This window comes from Prionailurus viverrinus, chromosome B3 (genome assembly GCF_022837055.1).
Source record: "Prionailurus viverrinus isolate Anna chromosome B3, UM_Priviv_1.0, whole genome shotgun sequence".
In the NCBI taxonomy this organism is placed as follows: Eukaryota; Metazoa; Chordata; class Mammalia; order Carnivora; family Felidae; genus Prionailurus; species Prionailurus viverrinus.
The window spans coordinates 6,493,126-6,511,175 of record NC_062566.1 but is presented as its reverse complement, the minus strand read 5'-3'; the positions used below and the strand labels follow the sequence as shown (position 1 = coordinate 6,511,175).

At 47.0% G+C, this 18,050-nt stretch overlaps 1 protein-coding gene and 1 long non-coding RNA gene across 5 annotated transcripts in view; one reads left to right on the top strand and one right to left on the bottom strand.

The window, feature by feature from the left end:
• Positions 1-18,050, bottom strand: part of SLCO3A1 (solute carrier organic anion transporter family member 3A1) — a 317,750-nt gene that overhangs the window by 11,945 nt on the left and 287,755 nt on the right. Inside the window, exons 10-11 of one of the 4 annotated variants that reach the window (XM_047863497.1) lie at positions 2,622-2,864; positions 1,460-2,328 (exon numbers count right to left, since the gene is read on the bottom strand). In XM_047863497.1, the coding sequence (XP_047719453.1) occupies positions 2,282-2,328; positions 2,622-2,864 (290 nt within the window). In that variant the 3' untranslated portion in view covers positions 1,460-2,281. The other 3 variants (XM_047863495.1, XM_047863496.1, XM_047863493.1) reach the window with 3 other exon arrangements.
• On the top strand, positions 2,859-17,662 carry LOC125168400 (uncharacterized). The gene is made up of 5 exons (XR_007153123.1): positions 2,859-3,310; positions 4,552-4,651; positions 6,580-6,710; positions 11,943-13,778; positions 15,459-17,662. It is a non-coding gene; the product is annotated as an uncharacterized LOC125168400 (long non-coding RNA).

Here is an 18,050-nt window from a genome sequence, read left to right as displayed (position 1 = left end):
AAGGTAACACAACGCACTTTAGAGCCATCTCGCAATAGACGGCTTTCGGTTCATACCTACTTGTTGACAAAATTGAGCCCTGGCAGTGTTTTCCTTTTTCATCCTAACATCTCATTCATCCTAAAATCTTAGGGGGAAAAAAAAAATCCAAAAATGCAAAGCGTTTTCAAAAAGCTTTTTTTAAGCAAATGGCCCTGTGAAAACACCAGGTTATCGGGCCTCGCTGTGTGCGTACTGAGTTTTGGAGAGCTATGCAGACGGCAGTGCCCTGTTAGCAATACATTTCAGAGCAACACTACCCCCAAACCTGTACAGGAAGGTTTCAAAACCTTTGGAGTGACAGAGCATACATATTTTATGAACTGCTTGGAGAACAATCCCTCCTTTTACTAGTTAACACATTGATGACTGTCCCTGTGCTCACTGACAAGGACAGACTAAAAGTAAACGCATGGGAGTGTTTTGGAAGCATCCTGTCCCAGGCAGCTGATCATGGTGGCCCCGCACCAGGACACCAGCTCCTCTCTGGGTCCTCCTTGCTGGGTGGTGCTTTCTCTGCTTTCGGGCTGTCACTCAAACTGCCCCATTAACGGTGTATGTTTAGAAATGTGGCACAACAGCCCTCTCTTCAGAGCCTCCACTCTTTTCTTTCCTGATTCTTTTGTTACCCTCTGGGTGAACTGCAAATATGTGTCTGAGGTGAAAAGGCAAACAGCCAACCAAACCACCCCTGAGAGCTTCCCCAGGGCCACAAGTGGCCCGGACAAAGGTCACTGAAGAAACACGAAAGGTACGTTAAACGGGCCGTGTGTGTGTGTGCGTGTGCGTGCACACGCTCTCGCATAAGCTCTGTCCCCTTACGGACGTGGCCTTATGAGGCTGAGGCTGCTTGACTGCGAGAGGTTTTCCCAAGATTCTCATCCCAAACAATGAGGTTTGCTTGCTAGCTGTTTGAGGTTTGGCCACTTTCGAAACAGACAAAGGCCTCTTTGTTCAAGACTGACCCTGAAAACAGAGACATGTTAATGCATCGGACAAGCGGTAGCTTCCACGACCTTGCGGGTCTGTTCGCCGTCACAGACCGCCCCACAGCTGGGGCCAGGGAACTGCTCTTCCTCTTGCCTACCCCCGGAAGCACCGCACCCCTGCACACAACCAACATCTAAGTGTGTCTCCTCCACGGGTTGAAAAGAAGGCCTCTCGAAATGTGAAGCATGAATATAAAAGGGCTTCCCATGACAGCGATCACTGAATCATGGGGAATAAAGCCAGAAGGCGAATTTGCAATTCATCACATTATCCCCTGTTGTCTCAAATGTGATTCTTTTAAAGGCAAGCTGCCTATACACTCTTTCTCCAAGCATTTTTTCTTCTTCTTCTTCTTCTAACACACTGTATATATCCTTGTTTTTGCAGAATATCCGAATGATAAAACAAAAATTACAATAGATTAATTGCATCCCTTGAATCACATTATATTTTTGGTGCATTAAAAAAAGGAGAAAAGTAAAAGCAACCAGCATAATAAACTCAGCCTAGAGAACTGTGTCAGTGACTTGAAGAGTTAACACAGATTTCAGAAGTGGTTAAAAATAGTATTAGAGGATTATACATACAACAGTTTGAAATTCATATGCATTGCATTTTTTTTTTTTTTAAATGGCAAAATGTTTGGCAAATGTAAGCAAATGACTTGGACTGTGCTGGGTTTCACCGGCTCTGAGCAAAGTCAGTCATAGCCAGGTGAGGCCCGCTGCTTCCTGAGGTCACTCTGTGGGGCTGGGGGGGGGTGCTGTGGGGGGAGGTGGGGTGCTGGCCCCCCCACGCCCGGCTCCCCCTTGGGCCCTCAGTCTTGAACATGGAGCTGGTGAGAGGTGCCAATTACAGACTCCAGCACGGATCACCCATTAGCATCGCTGAGAGAACTCTGGGGCCTTGAACCACATGCAGACTGGGTGAGTCGTCTACACAGTGACCCATATTGCAAAAGTTAGAGGAGGGGGGGGCTCCCGCTCCGACTTGCACACCCCCCCCACCCTTGCATGGAGGGGGCGGGTGGCACGGGGTATGTCACTAGTGTTTATCCTGGCAATGTTGTCAACTTGGGCTTTTTAGTAGACTTTTAAAAAAAATGGTTTGTGTGTGTATGTATATCCAGAAATGTCCATCCTCCAAGAAGGGCCACCACTGTTCCCTGAACTTGGCTGTGCCTGTTGCTTGCGGCGATCGGCATCCCGAAGAACCTTCAAAGAGAAGACTCTGGGCCCCAGCAGGTCGTACGTCAGACACACGATCCCGTGCTCTCCTTATTCTGAATCCTGTCTGGCTCTGATTTTGAGAAAAAGGACAAAGGTGGTGGTGTGTGTACGTGTGGTGTGTGTGTCTCTGTACTGAGTTTTGTGGGTTTTTTTTTTGAAAAAATTTTTTTTTTTTAGGAAAAAATGACCCTTTGATTACTAATACAGAGTTCAGCCTCCTTAGTCACTATAAAACAGATTCCATGTTTTCACACCACTCATGGTCTTCAAGGTTATAGATAAATTTTGTCCTATGGGTCTGGCTGGCGGGCACAGGGTCCCTCCCCAGATTGTCTAGGGTCAGAGTAGAGGCAAAGAACTCACTGGTGCTCAGCCCGCCCTCGTGGTTTTTGATGTAGCGTTTATAGTTTTTCCTCAGGCACTGCCACGTGGTTGTGTAGAGGACGAAGGCAGAGGACTTCAGCACGATGGCGATGCTGACGTACAGGTATCTGTAGGCCACGTTGTCGTACAGGACGCAGGCGCCTTGCTCCCCGCAGAACGTGCTCCAGAACAGGCAGGTGGAGTCGATGCCGGCCCCAAAGATGAGGGGAGGGGGGATGAAGCCTGCGAGAGGGGGAAAGAACACGGCACGCTTACCCTCAGGCTCTGCAGGCTGGCCTCTCCAGCCCACACGCGTGCACCGCTCTCCCCCCACAGGACCACGGGGCTGGCGTGTCCCACTGGGTGGCTCCACGGCACGGGCCCGGACAGCCTGGAGTCCGAACCCCAGCTCCGCCCAAACCTGCACGAGGTCTCTAAGCCTCCTGTGCCTTTGTTTCCTCATCTGCAAAATGGGGATAATATCACTTCTGCTCAGACTGCTGTGAAGACGGACTAAATGGACCCAGGAAAAGCATTTAGGATGGTGCCCGGCACACAGTAAACACAAAATAAATGACGTCTGCTACTACTGTCATCTGCTGAGAGTCTGAGAAGAGACAGAGAAGCTTCCCTGAAGGGACCGTTCTGCGTCTCAGAGAAGTACAACCACACAGAGGAAATGCAAGGAGGTATCGTGCTCTCTGTACGGGGCTTCTAAGGCTGTGTTCGAGTGGAGGGAGTTGGGAACAGAAGGGAACAGAAGTTGAAACGAGCGCATTTAACCTTTGTGTGTGTGTCTGTATACACACACGCATACATGGAGCCTCATACGTGTGCACGTGTTACGTACACAAGCATGTATAACACAGCCACATGCATGTGTATGTGTGTATCGTTTAAGATGGAAACCATTTGCATACATGCTGACAACTTCCCTTCCCCTGGATATTACCACTGGATTGAATCCTTTTCATTCTGAGCCGGGAACCAGTTTTCAAACCCTCACCCTAGAGTATTTCGGGCACTTTCAACCAGCGATCAAAAATGGCGGAGATGAAAACTCTCCTTAGTTCAGTTCTGTGTTTCTGTCCCTTGTCCAAGCTCAAAAGTTATCAGTCCTGGCTGCACATTAAAATCATCCAAGGTGTTCCCTCCTAGAACAACTAGGTTAGAGTGTCTGGTGTGTGGCCTGCTCATCAGCATTGTGAAGTCATCCCCCGGGGGTTCTGGCCTGTTGGGGGGGGGGGGCAGGGGAGGAAACTGTTTCATCTGTGCAATGGGAAATCAGTGAATGGCTCATTAATACAGATTAATTTCCTCAGAACAAAAAAGTACCCTTAAGGCCAGAATGTGGTGCCAATCATATCCAGGGAGAAACCTTAGAGGCAGAGAGTGATCACCGGAAGCAGGTGGCAACAGTTCTGAGATCCCATTTCTGGGGTATCCTGCTATCTGGAGTGTTCCTTCCAGGGCCAGCCCTGGAGCGTCAGTTTCACTTTTTATTAAGGAAGGTCCCTCTGAGAATTCGATGAGAGTTAGATCCTTAGTCCGGAAAATTACATCTACCCACAAGAACCACACCCATATTTCAGGTGGTTCATGAACCCCTGATATCCATTCACGATCCCCAGAATTAAAACACGTATGTCAAACATGCTGCAAACCCTCCTTTCGGAGGGGCCCCCTGAAGGCAGCCTGGGAGGGAAAAGGCTCACTGAGGGAGACCATGCTTCCTTCATTTTAATGTCAGGCCTGGGATGGGCGTGTCCCATCAGTGCCAACAAGGTTGGGCCCAGGTGCCTTAGCACTTCCCAGCTCGGTCCCGTGTTAGCCCAGAAAGAAATTCCAGAGTAGGAATTTTAGTTGAAACCTCATTAAACTTCCCAAGCAGCTTGACTCTGTAAATCAACAACCTGCTCCCTCTTTGCAGCTTCCAGGTCTGCTTGGTCTGGCCGAATAGAAACTCCTAGAATCCCAGCATTGTCTGCCCTAAAGTCTGTCCATGAGTCTGAGGCCTTCCTCCCCAACCAGTGAGTGCTCTCCCAGCCCCCGCCCCCCACCCTGCAACAAATGCCCTGGTTCATGTAACAGAAAACGAGCCCACTGGACTAACCCAATGGAGCCAACCACGTAAGAGAAACTAAGTCACCCTCCACATTATTTAGGTAAAGAAATGGAGATTGGGAGCCACTTTAAATTGATAGACTCGGGGAAAATGGGACAAATCTGGCTGTTTCTATGGTCTCATGGGATCACTTGCCTCCATTCACCTATTTCTCTGGGTTTTATGAGGTTGCAATAGCCCCCAAATGTTCCTCCCTCTTCTTCCTTCTGCCTTTCTTGAGGTCACTTTGTCCTAGCTCACCTGTCACAGCACAGTGGGGAGTGGCCTGTGAGGACACTGTCAACAGCTCTGCCGTGGGAAGGGACTGACAGCACACGGGCTCTTTGCTCCCAGTGCAGAGGCACTGGAAGAGTTGCAGACAAATCCACATTGGGCAAATGTGGTCATATTTTAAGCACATCAGAGGAAATTTACAATATAAAGGAGCCATTCCTTAATACTTGCTTGGACCAAAATATCCCTCTAAAATGCCAAGATGTAACTCCTTCATGAATCTGTATCTGTGTGAGGGTTTCTAAAATACTGTGTTATCTTTAAAGTAGGGCATACTTCTTTGTGCTAACGGTGTCGGTTTTATCCTGCCTACTGTCAGGCTCCATTACCAGATGACACAGCCTGGAAGGAGTCAGAAAAAGCCTTCAAACAGAAATTAGAAAGCTAAGTGCCTAGAAAAGCTTTTCATATTTTGGAGAGCCTTTGTGCTGGAGTAGAAAAGAACCTTGAACTTGTGTCGAAAGCCTTAGGATTGGGGCAAGTCGCTTGATCTCTTGGTGACTCAGTTTCTTGATCTTTAAAATGGAGCTAATACTGCCCACCTGGCCAGGGTCAAGATGAGCCCTGTTATAAATGAGGTGTTATGCACAAGTCTGGTCCTTCCATAGGGCCCACAGGTTTTGTTAACTTATTCATGGTATACAGGGGGTTGGGGGACTAATTTAGAATAAACTCTGGGTTTAATACTTTAAGCATAACCTTTATAAGTTTCCCTTTATATTTATAAAAAAACAAACTGGCTTTCCCACCAGATTCATCTTTATATTGGCTTAAAATTGTTCCCCAAAGGGGAGCTCTGGCTATCAGGTGTGCAACGAATACCAGAGAAGAACTGACTGGATCTCTTTTTTTAAAGGTCATTCTAGAACTCACCTGATGGCTAATGCTCCCATGCAGCCACCCATTCATCATCCTGTTTATCACTCTGGTGGGCCAAATAAAATCTCAGGCTGTCCCTGCAAGATACTGCCTCCCCAGTCACCAATGGAGACTCCCACAAGAGTGCTGTAATAATGGTGGAAATTAATGATGGGAAACCACTCTAACACAGACTAGAGAGGACAGACGGGGGAGCCATAGAGCAAGAACAATTGTCAATTACAGACCCTAACAGGGAAAGATGTAGGTTGCATCTCCTACAGGAAATCAACTACCCCAGCAACTCAGCCAGTAAGAAGCTGTCATCACGCTGAACTCTTGCTTTTCTCCAATGGATTTTTATTCAGAACAACCCCTCTCGCTTCCTCCTCCATAAAGTAACCTTCCTCTCCTTTACGACAGGACTTGTCTACGGTTTTGCTATACCCTGCGTGCCCTGAGTTGCAATTCTGCTTCCAAATAAACCCATGTTTTGCTGCTAAAATAATGGGCTTTTAGGTTTGAGAGAGCAGGGGAGAAGGGCAGAGGGAGAGAGAGAATCTCAAGTAGGTTCCATGCTCAGTGCAGAGCCTGACATGGAGCTTGATCCCACCATCCTGGGATCATGGCTTGAGCCAAAATCAAGTCAGACGCTCAACCGACTGAGCCATCTAGGTGGCTCAATGGACTTTTATTTTTAAGGTTACCATTATTTGGTGATGAGAGGTGGGATCCAGAGAAGACCTGCGGCAGCTCGGGAGCTGGTGAGCAACCAGGGCAGGTGCCCACGGAGTTCAGTGAGCTGCCTTCCTGTTGACCTCGGAGTTTTGAAGGTCAGTTTGTCTCTTGGATTTCAAGCTCCGCTCTGTGTTTTGAGCTTCCCACACTTTATTTGAGATCTGTTTTAAGGCTTTGTTCTTTCTGAGGGTACTCGTTTGGCCTTTGGTAAAGTATCCTGATTCCTTCTGGAACCAGGTCGCTCCTGTTGAAAATTTTTCCTCTACAGAATAAACCTCTAAGAAAGGGGGCCCCAGCTGTCAAACTGCTTTAGAGGGTGCCTTACCCTCTTCTGTGAGCCCAGCTGGTTTTATGTTTCAAATCCCGTGGTCCCTCTTCATGTGCGTTTCTAACTAAGCGGGAGAACTTAACAAAAAGTAGTGTGGATCTTCAGTGGGGAACTTTCCATCTTCCTAAATTGACTCTTCTCAAAACTGAATTGGACAGAACTGGTTCTAAAACTGTCAACAGAACGGGGCACCTGTATTGACTGGTATTGTGAAGCTTCCAAACATCATCAGGAATCTGGAATGTATACTAGCTGAGGCAAACAAACAAAAAAAAGGGCTGCTGAGGCCACTTTTCCCCTTCTCTGTCCCCTTCGTCTCACAGCCTCTGGGCTTGGTTCCCACCTCTGGCGCCATTTTCCTTTATTCCCTGCACTGCCTCCTTACTTCTGTATGTTCCCTCAGGCTAATCCTTTCACTGAACTTGCCTTTTCCTCTGAAGGAACCTTCCCCTCCTCTCCTGGACCTATTAATATGTGTCTCTCTGAGGATCCAAATGAACCCCACATTGCCTTTGTTCCCTGGAACAAAGCCAAATTGTGAGCCATAAAGAGTTTTCTAAAGTGGCCGAGGACTCCCGTAAGGTTTGCTGCAGAATTTCACAGTTATTCCAACTGACCAACCTGGTTTCTCAGATTTATAGTAGTCCACGTGCTTGTTGGGGAGGGCCAGGCCAAACACTGGATGAAACTAGCCCATTGGGACCACCCTGAGGGGGGATTTAGGGAAACAGACCCCTAATTTTTGGCAGGATGCTAGAATGCTGTACCCACCAATGATGGTAGCTTTTACTTAAGCCTATTGATTGGAACAAAATTCAGGCTTGCACACAAAAGCCGGGTGAACCTGTTCGTGACTATTACAATCAACTCCAAATTGTCTTTAAAGAAAATTCTGGTCTTCCTTTAGATGTGAAATGCCCCCAGATAGCATTAAACTCAATTTATTTATTTATTTTTTATGTTTATTTTTGAGGGGGGGGGACACAGATTCGAAGTAGGCTCCAGGCTCTGAGCTGGCAGCACAAAGCCCAAGGCGGGGCTTGAACCCACAAACTGTCAGACCCTGACCTGAAGTTTGGAACTTAACTGACTGAGCCACCCAGGCACCCTTAAACTCAATTTATTAATGGGCTGAACATGGATATTTCTTTTTTGTTGTTGTTAAAGGGACCAGGATGGAATGGGAAACTGCACACCCCAGATTTAACTGGGCAAGCCAGCTCACTTACGCTCTAGATGAGTCATCTAAAAGAAAAGAGTGCTACAATTCTCCGTTTTCAATGCTGGCAAATGAATGCCCCTAAAGACAACCAACCCTCCCCTAATATCTGCTATTATTGCAAAGGGCCAGGACCGTGGAAAAAGACTGTGACAGGCTGAAGTGCCACAGTCCCCTGCAGCCTTTGTACCCAGTGTCAGGGCCCCGAGGAACTAGAGGGCTCTTCCCAAGCCTCTCTATCTATCGGCTCAGAGAAAGCACTCTCCTGATGGGCTGTCAATAGGGACAAAGAGTTTCATTCTCAGAAACTGCACTCTTGTTGCTCAAGCCCCTGCTACACAGCAGCCGCTGTCTCGGAGTACAAAACCAGTTCAAATAGTGTGTGGGGGTGGGGGTGGGGTCTCTAATAAACCTCAGCAGTTTCCAGTCTCTGGAACCTACTCCCTTTTGTTTAGGTCCACTGAGAGCTACTCACCCTTTTCTCCTTATTTATTTATTGGGCTGAGATTTCTTAGAAAAATATCATGCCAGAATTTCTTTCTCCTTAAGAATCTGCCAGTGGTCATCAAAATAGCCAACCTGGTGAATTAAGTGACCCTTTGGCACCTATTATTTGCTCCCACTCTGACACCACTAGAGCTGCGTCTGGGGTTATCAATCCTTTGTCCCTGAGGCATTGGCCACCATCCGTTTTATGGGCACGCTCTTCAACTGATATTGGCAGAATCCATAGTATACCTCCCATCGATTCAAATAGATCCCTCAAAACCTCCCCCTGCCCCAGAAATAATCAATACTCTATAAATAAAGTAGTCCTTCAAGGCATCAAGGCCATAAAATAGATGATTACAGGGATCAAGGCCTTCTTAGCCCCTGCACTAGTCCCTGTAACATCCGTTTTACTTGTGAGAAAACCCAATGGCTGAAGATGGCAGTTTGTCCATGACCTCTAGGCAATAAATATTATCCCTCAATACTGTTATTCCCAAGCTCCATATGCTACTGACATCCATTCTTACTAAAAGCAAATCCTCACTGTAGTTGATAACTGCAGTGCATTTTTCAGTGTTCTAGTTGAGAAGGATCTTTGTGGTTCTACCTGGACAGTAATACCCCAGGGTTACACAGAGAGCCCTTCTCACTTTTCACACACCTTAAAGTTGATCTGGATGTTTGTCACACTACAGAGATGATTTCCACCTCTGCTCCCTTTCTCATACTTCTTTATAGAAAACAGCATCTACCTGCTTAAAGCTTTTGGCCTTAAAGGGACATAAAGCCTCCAAATAGAAGGGCACCTGGGTGGCTCCGTCTGTTAAGCGTCCAACTTCGGCTCAGGTCATGATCTCGCAGTCTGAGTTTGAGCCCCACATTGGGCTCTGTGCTGACAGCTCGGCGACTGGAGCCTGTTTCGGATTCTGTGTCTCCCTCTCTCTCTGCTCCTCCCCTACTTTCACTCTCTCTCTCTCTCTCTCAAAAATAGACATTAGAAAAGGAATTTTCTTTAAAAAAGTCTCCAAATAGAAACTGCAGTTTTGAAATAAGGACTACATGTGGATCCAGGTAATTTTCATGGCATCCAGAACCTCCCCAAACCTAAAACTAACTGCCAATTAACGAGGTTTCTTTGGGACTGGCTGGCTACTGTTGAAATTAGATTCCAGACTTCTCTCTTATGGCTGAACCTCTATATGCCTTACCAAAAAAAAAAAAAAAAACCAGACAGACCTGACCCTGTTATTTGGAAAGATCAAGATGACACAGCTAATGAGACTTTAAAGCAAAGAGTAATAAAGGCCCCCTGTTCTCAGATACCCTAATGATCACCTTCCCCTTTCCCTGTTTACATGTGAGAGGAAAGGGAATGCCTTGGAGTCCCCACCAAAACATGGGACCATCAGCAGCAACATGTCCCGGTAGCACAGGGATACCCCCCTCTCGTCAGAGCCATTCCTGCCATTGCCCTTTTGCTTGACGCCATGGGCCCCCCCTCTAAACATCATTTAGAAGCCTGAATCCTAAATTCTCTTCACCTCACCTCTGAGGACATCCTCCTAACAGCTACTCCTCCTACAACTTTCTCGCTGCAATGACCTTCACCCGCTGTTCTCTGAGCCTCCTTCCTGGACCAGACCTCTTGCAGTCACTTAATGCTGACGGATCACCACTGGACTCCCTGTGACCATGTATAGGAAACTCCTCTAACCAATGCAGATTTTTCATGGTTTACTGAAGGTGCTTACTTAAAGGATGAAAATGGTAAATATGATGGTATACCACTGCAGCTCCTTTTGAAGTCACTTTGGCGGTCCCTCTACCTTTGGCCCATCAGGCTGAGTTAAATGTTTTTACCTCAGCCGAGGGTAAAACCGTGAATAATGAAACTGATAATCTAGTTAGCCTTTGGAATACTTTGTGACTTTGGTATATTATATAATAATATTTGGTATATTATTATATTCTGGGCATTCCAGAACCGACTCCCTAGAGGCCAAAAGAAACCACCTTGCTAATATGTCCACCAAAAATGCTGCTCTTAGGGAAACGAGTAGCCAAACCCCTGTCATGGTCCAAAGGGATGTTCTCCTAAACAATCATTTGGAAAAACGGACCAGAGATGCCCAACAATTGGCCCCCAAAAATGAAAAACAGGACTAGCAATCTAATAATTGTTGGTTCGATAAAAAAAGAGAACTCTGGTTTGGACCAACTAACAATCCGGCCCTACCAGAAATTCTAAATTTCCTATCACTTACGATTGCACACGTATTAAACCATTGGTCTATTAACAACATGACAGCAGCCATGAACCAATACTGATGAGGAAATATATTTTTTTCCAAGTTTGAGAGAGAGCATGTGTGCACATGCGGGGGAGGGGCAGAGAGAGAGAATTCCAAGCAGGCTCCACACTGTCAGCACAGAGCCCAACATGGGGCTCGATCTCATGAACCAAGAGATCATGACCTGAGCCGAAATCAAGAGTCAGAAGTTTAACTGACTGAGCCACCCAGGCGCCCTGAGGAAATATTAAGACCACAAATGTGCCCACCTCCCTACCACAAAATGCAGGGAAACCTGTTTGCAATGCTCTAAATTACCCAATGGGCCATTCGAGTCTTGGCAGGTGAATTCATACAGCTTCCCCCATCTCCTGGATAGTTTTATAGTCATGGTTTGTAGGTTTTCTCTCTGGACTGAAGCTTTCCCTTGCAGATAGACCATTGTTTCTTCTGTGGCTAAAATTCTGTTGGAAGAAAATATCCCTACCTGGGGGGATGAACTTCACAGTGATCAGGGAACCCGTTTTACCGGTCAGGTGCTTTGACAAGTGTGTGTTGTTTGGCCAGCTTTACAACACTTCCATTGTGCATCCCACCCACAACCCTCAGGTAATGGTGCTAATGGGCACTCAACTGGCAGAATGGGTAGAGACCCTCCCATTGGCTTGCCTGAGAGCACTACCCTTGGTCCTTCCAAGTCTCTGATCCAGCCCTGTTGGGATGGTCACAGGATGTCCAATGTGCTGCACTCCAGCTGGTTTTAAGGGTTAACTTGCTTCAGGTTAACCCATTCTTGCTGACCTAAGGCCCTTGATCTGTAGCAGAATTAATGTACTCTGAGCTTTGCAGACCGCTAGCCTGGAGCACAGAAGCACGAAAACTCTGCCAGGCCACAGAAGCCAGCAAGTCTGTTTGAAGCTGCCTCGGCTTTCTGATTAGCCTAGCAATTTTTTAAGCAAAATGTCTTTTTTTTTTTTTTTTTTTTTTTTTTTTTTAGGTCACACAAATGATTTTATCGACCTCCCTCTGTGTGTCTGTAGACCTTGCTCTGGTAGAACGCAGTATGCTTGCACATCACAAACATGAACCGGAGCCCCGAGGGCTGAGATAACGTTTGTAGCTGGCATCATCCAGTCTGCACACGATGAGGGAATGTTGCAGGCCACTGCACTCCCTTTGCTGATTACCCTAAACCCTCTACAAACCCCCCCTGGGCCAGGTAGAAACTTCGGAGTTGGCTTTTGGGCAAGAGCCTGCCTTCTCCCCAGGTGGCCAGCCTTTTGAATAAAGCTTATATTCCTTTTCAATCAAAAGCTCATCTCTTTGAGTACTGGCATCTTCAGGGACAGGAAGCCCCACTTGGGTTTGGTAGCACTTTAACCCACCATTGATAAAAGGCATGCTTCAACACTGGAGAGGCCTAATTGCTTCCTTAAAAACAGCCATGCTTCAGTCTTCTCACCGTGTATTACCGGAAGACAAAGACCTTGAGCATCACACGTTGCAACCTGGACTTTTTTTCTGGAGGTGTCTTTTCCAATAGACAAGATTCTGTTCAACCTTGCCAGCAAGGCACTGTTGACCAATCCTGTGCTAACAAACACCAGAGAACAGACTCCTGGATCCACGAGACCCCTCTAAAGAGAGCACCACAGCCTGACTGGACCTGCACGCCATCCGATGACCTGAAAATCCGGATTTCCCGGCCCCGGAGCAGACGACATCTGATGAGATCTCTGGATCAGGCCTGTTAGAAGGTTCGGGGTTCACAGGAGTTTCTTTCATTTGGACATTAATGGACTCCTCTGGAGTCTTACCCGAAATTCATGGTTTCTGAATTTTCGACTTTACTGTATTATTAGTAATACGCCTAAGTTCCAGCAGTTCTGAGATAACAATGCCGCTTTTCAACATCTTTGAAGTTTTGCTATTTTGCAAAACTTCGTGTTTATACCTGCACTGTATCTTCCCAAATGCACCCGGTTAATTCTCCCAGGAGGTTCCTGCAGTATCCCCTATTCTGTTCCCATGAGTGCTTTCAGTGGGGACTCCCAGGAGGTACACGTGACTCTGGGGTTTGTCCCCATACGAGGGACTTTCCTTCCCTACGTGGGAGTAAGTGCCCACAAATATTTCTCATTGGCTACTTTCAGATCTAGGATCTTGTTTTAAAACCATCACATAATTTGGAACGGTCATGTTACTTTTGATTCTGTACTCGGTGCCTGTCAAACCTTTGTAAAAATGCCGTGACCAATAAGGACATGCTCTCTAGCACCTACAGTCTTGATAAGTATGGACTACAGATGGAAGTGGTCCTTGCGACTCGAACGGATCCCAGTAGTTTTCCATCTATACAATTTTCCACGGACGAGTGCTGTGACACCCAGGAAAGATCCTTCCTGGCGCTGAGGGACCAAAAATGGCCACTGAATTGTGAAAACCAGACTCTTGCTCTGTGATGCATTTGGAGAAGGATCTTGATCAAAAGGGGGAAATGTGAAAATTAATAAAGGGACACCTCACTGAAATGGAGTGGGAATAAAATGAGGAACCATCCTACTCAATGTCAATTACAGGAAGAGCTGTTCATTATAGACCCCAACAGAAGAATCCTCAATTACAGGTCCCAGGAGGGAATGAAGTGCATTGCATCTCCTACAAGAAACTGACTATCTCAGCCACTGAGGAAGCATCACCTCCCAACTTCCTCCTCTTTATAAAATAACATTCCTCTCCTTTGTTTACAACGGGTCCTGCCTGTGGTGCTGCAGTGACTTGCACGTCCCAAATTTCAATTCTTTGTTATTCCTGAATAAACCCATTTTTGCTGGTAAGTAACTTTAATTTTTAAGGTTAACACAGTAACTACTGTCTATTAACTACCCCCTCACCCCGGCACTGTCAGGGGGCACTCTGAATGTATTAGGAGCCCCCGTCCATAACCCTATAACACTCCCTATCTTATGGACAGAGAAACTGAAGCTGAGAGAGATTAATTATTTGTCTCAGGCTTGACATTTCAAAACCCCAAACCCAATAATCTCCTTCTTACTAATTCAAAGTTTGTTGATTTGAAGCAAAGATTTTAGGGCTCTTATCAGGGATTTCCAGGGCTACAGAAAACATCTTATTTACCCTGCTGCTAAGCTCCTGGGAATAACTGGCTTGCGGAAGGCTGGTTTTGAAGCTTTCAGAGGTGAAACAGGGGTTCTGATCTTTGCAAAGTGTGGAGGGGGAAACCCACACACAAGGAGGTTCTGATCTTTCCAGAGTGCTCCCTTCTCCAGGGTTATTAACGCATCGAGAAGGCTGGGAGACTGTTTTGTAAGCAAACTCAGTATTTTGCAGAACAACTCAGGCAGATACTTGTCAGAAGAAAGAGCTGACAGCTGCCCTTCTTCAGAGAGAGCGAGCTCACATCTGAAGGTTGCTCGGTGGTGGGGAGACCATGAGAGCTTTGGGACCCGAGATCACGTACTCTGGCTTCCAACTCCGCCACTTGGGAACCTGCCACCCTGGGAAGTCACTCCACTCAATCTCGGTCGCATTGCTTATTAAAATGGGCACAAGATGCCTCCCTGTACTAAATTTTTAAACAGATCGAATGAGACGGCATTTGTGAAAGCCCCTCGTGAAGTGGGCTCTTAACAAATCCAGTTCCGTTCCTGTTCTTTGGATACCTGGAGATGTGCCCTCTTTTAAATCACCATCTCCAGAGAAAAGAGTTGCAAAATACTCTTCAAACCAAGACTCAGAGAATAACCCTAACTGGCAAGACTCCTTCATGTCCTAAGAATAAGTCTGTTTTGGAGGATAATCAGCTGCTTCCAGAAGGGGTGCCAAGTGGATAAGGTATAGGACCTATTCCTGCTCTGAGCTTCTTCATTCTGTTATGCCCTCAGTTACCTAAGGAATGAGGAGGGAGGGTGATGATGGTATGGTATTCTAGAAACTGTGTGTTTCCTCCCTGGAGGCTACGGTAGCATCCCGTCCCTTTGCCTTCCCTTCTCCCTATGTCTCCTGGGGAGACACTCACGGATGAAGTAGGGATGAACTAGTGCCCCATCATGGAGACACCGGAAACCCACAGTAGGTTGGGAAGGGTACCCGGAGGCTCCGTGCTGTTATGTGCTATTACAGAGAATATTAAAAGGATTAAATCTTTCTTCCTATTACGCTCTGGTCCCAGCTGCAGCCATGTATGTTTATATATTTCAATGCAAAAATTGCAGTACTGTTCAAGGAAAGGGTCTCTGTTTTCCTGAAATCTATTAACGGAGATTAAACCCCATGGTTTTGTATTTTGGCTATTTAATTCATTCCCTGCCGCCCCCCCCCCCCCCCCCCGGGGTTGAAAAAGCTGGGCCTATTTATACTCTTTGGTGTAAACTTTAAAGATGAACTTAAAGGCTTTTGTAAGGAAAAGAAATTCACCTACCTTTTTGGGACAAAATGGAAGCTGAAAATTACTCTGGCATTTACATTTCAAAACGTATCCGTTCCTCTCCAGATTACCTGCCAAGACTTGAAGTCACCGTGCAATCCCTCTTCAGCCTGATTAGAATTACTGTCCTGACCAGCACAAGCCGCTGAGGGGGTGGGTGAAAAATAGATTCTCTCTGCTTCAGCAATGCCAAGAAAGAGACTGGACTTTTGGCACTGGCCAGCATTTTGCCCGTGGGCACTTGACATTCACTTTTCTTGAATCGGAGAGGTTGGGTGATGCTGCTCTGCTCTCATTTTATCCCTGGGCTCCATGTTCAAGTCACTAAGGCTCAAAGAGCCTCCCCACACCCATCCGGCCAGTAGTGGCAGGGCCGGACTCAAATCCTGCTGTGCCTGACTGCAGAGCGGTCCACGGTGAATATGTGATGACACCTGAGTGAAGGTAGGGAAGCAGATCCTGGGTGATGGCGGCACTTGAGGATGTCAGACCCATCGTTGCTTAATGTTTGATGAACAACCAAATAGACACACAGACGAGTGGGAGGGGTGTTCCATGCATTCCACCCATTGTACCCCATCCCGATCCTCCCACGGCTGGGCGCATGGCTTCTCATGTGGGACTTCTGGCACATTGCGCTTACTTCTTGCAAAGCGCTCATTTAATGGGTTCATGTCTCCCACTTGCCTGTAGAACTTCTCTATATTCACGACTTCATGGTAGGAGCTCGGCAAATGTTTGACGCACCGTATCAGGAGCTTCCCAGATGTGCTGTTCCTGTAGTACCTTCATGAATCGCCCAAGATCTGGGGACAGTCTGCTTGGGAATGACACCTGGGTCCAGGCGGGCACCTTGAGATTCTCAATGCTTTCTGCTTAGCAGGTGCTCTGAAAACTAAGAGCAGGCGTTCGTGGGAGGAGAGTCTGTGGCGGCCAGCCCAGCCCCAACAATACCTTTGAGACACCTGTCAGACTGCATCTCCTGCCCTATGAAAGGCTTCTCCATATGCCGCGTCACTGAGGCTGAAATTCTCTGCTGCACCTTGTGCTTCTGTTGGTTCTCTTTTACTTTCATATAGTTAGATGCGGGGTGAGGGGGTCTCAGTAGATGTTACCTCCACTGTAGGCCTCCATTTGTCCTTGCCTCTTAAGCCCACTGCCCTGCTGTGGTTAGCCGCTTCTCCCTTCGATGCGTTGATTAGTTGTGCCACACCTCACAGAACCTCCGTGCACCTTGCTGCCAGGCTGATCTCCCTAAATCAGAACTCTCAATGTATATCCAGTCTTCTCTAAATCTGTCATTCACTCCACACTGGCAACTACTTAGCCAAGTAAAATCTCTTTTTCCCTTGAGATTCAAGGTCCGGACCCTTTTAGCCCTATATATTCCTCATACCTGCTTCATTCTCCCACTGGAGCCCCTGAGGGCAGGATGCTGGCTCCTGAGTATTTTTACATTCTTTGCAGCATCTTGAACAGTGTCTTGGGTGTAGCAGGATCTCAGCGACTATTTGTTTCCATTAATGTAACTTAGCCTAACATCCAAGGCACGCAGTGGACCCCAGGGGCAAGATTCTGGATCAGGTCTTCAAGCAGATGGCTTGCCAACACCCAGAGAGAAAAGCAGCGAGCAGGCACTTGCAAAAGGATGAAGAGGGACGGATCTGACTGCATCAGGAATTCTGCTCGGAGGAGACCATTCACTTTACTCTGAATTTACTGACGTAGCTCAGTGCCCTTCTCCCCCACTCGATTTCTACCAGAAGCCTTGGGCTTCTCCACAGACACCAATGCGGTTGTACACCCTGGGCTTTGTCATGTTTCCCTTATCCAGCTGAGGTACCATAGTCCATTTAACCCCACTTTGGTCTTCCTTAATTTCTTGGCCCCACACTCCTTCAACCACACCTGCCATTGAAACAACCAACCGGGTGTTCCCACTTCTACTCCAAAGCTGCTGGGGAAGCTCACGGAGCCACACTGACCCCTGACACTACAGCCCCTGCTCTATCAACTCCTTTCCACTGGCATTTAAAGCAACAGGAAAAAAATAATCTCCCCTTCACTTCTGGGTCCTACCCTCTCTCCTTATACTCTTCATAGCTAATGACAGTAAAACCTTGGATTGGGAGTAATTTCTTCTGCACAAGACGTCAAAACATTTTTAATCTTTAACTTGATAAATGAGCAATGTCCTCCAATAGGAGTAGTACGTGATGCTGCACATCACATGATCACAACTGAGCCAATGGTTCTCTCTCTCTCCTACCCCTCCCCCCGTTCTCTCTGTGGGATGGTGGGTGATCATCTCCCACGCTCAGATGCTCGGTCTCAGGCCATGATGTTTGGCAGAAATCAGTGATTTTTCAGAACATTGGAAGGTGCCCACAGCTGGCTCTAGTGTATTTTTTGTCACCTCAAAGCACCTATGGGCAGTCCTTTGCTTCTCCATCAAAGAGTAAGCTGAGGAATGCTCTGCTTCATGCTAGGTCAGGCTGCCTGCAGATAGAGACCCTTTCCTCTGCTGCCTTATTGTCAGTTACACTAAATACTGTATATGACAAGAGTTTATCAATACTGTACTGTAGTCAACATCTGTTAGTGATAATGAAAGTCGTCCTACTCAATAACCCTTCTCTCTCTTGTTGCCCTTGCACC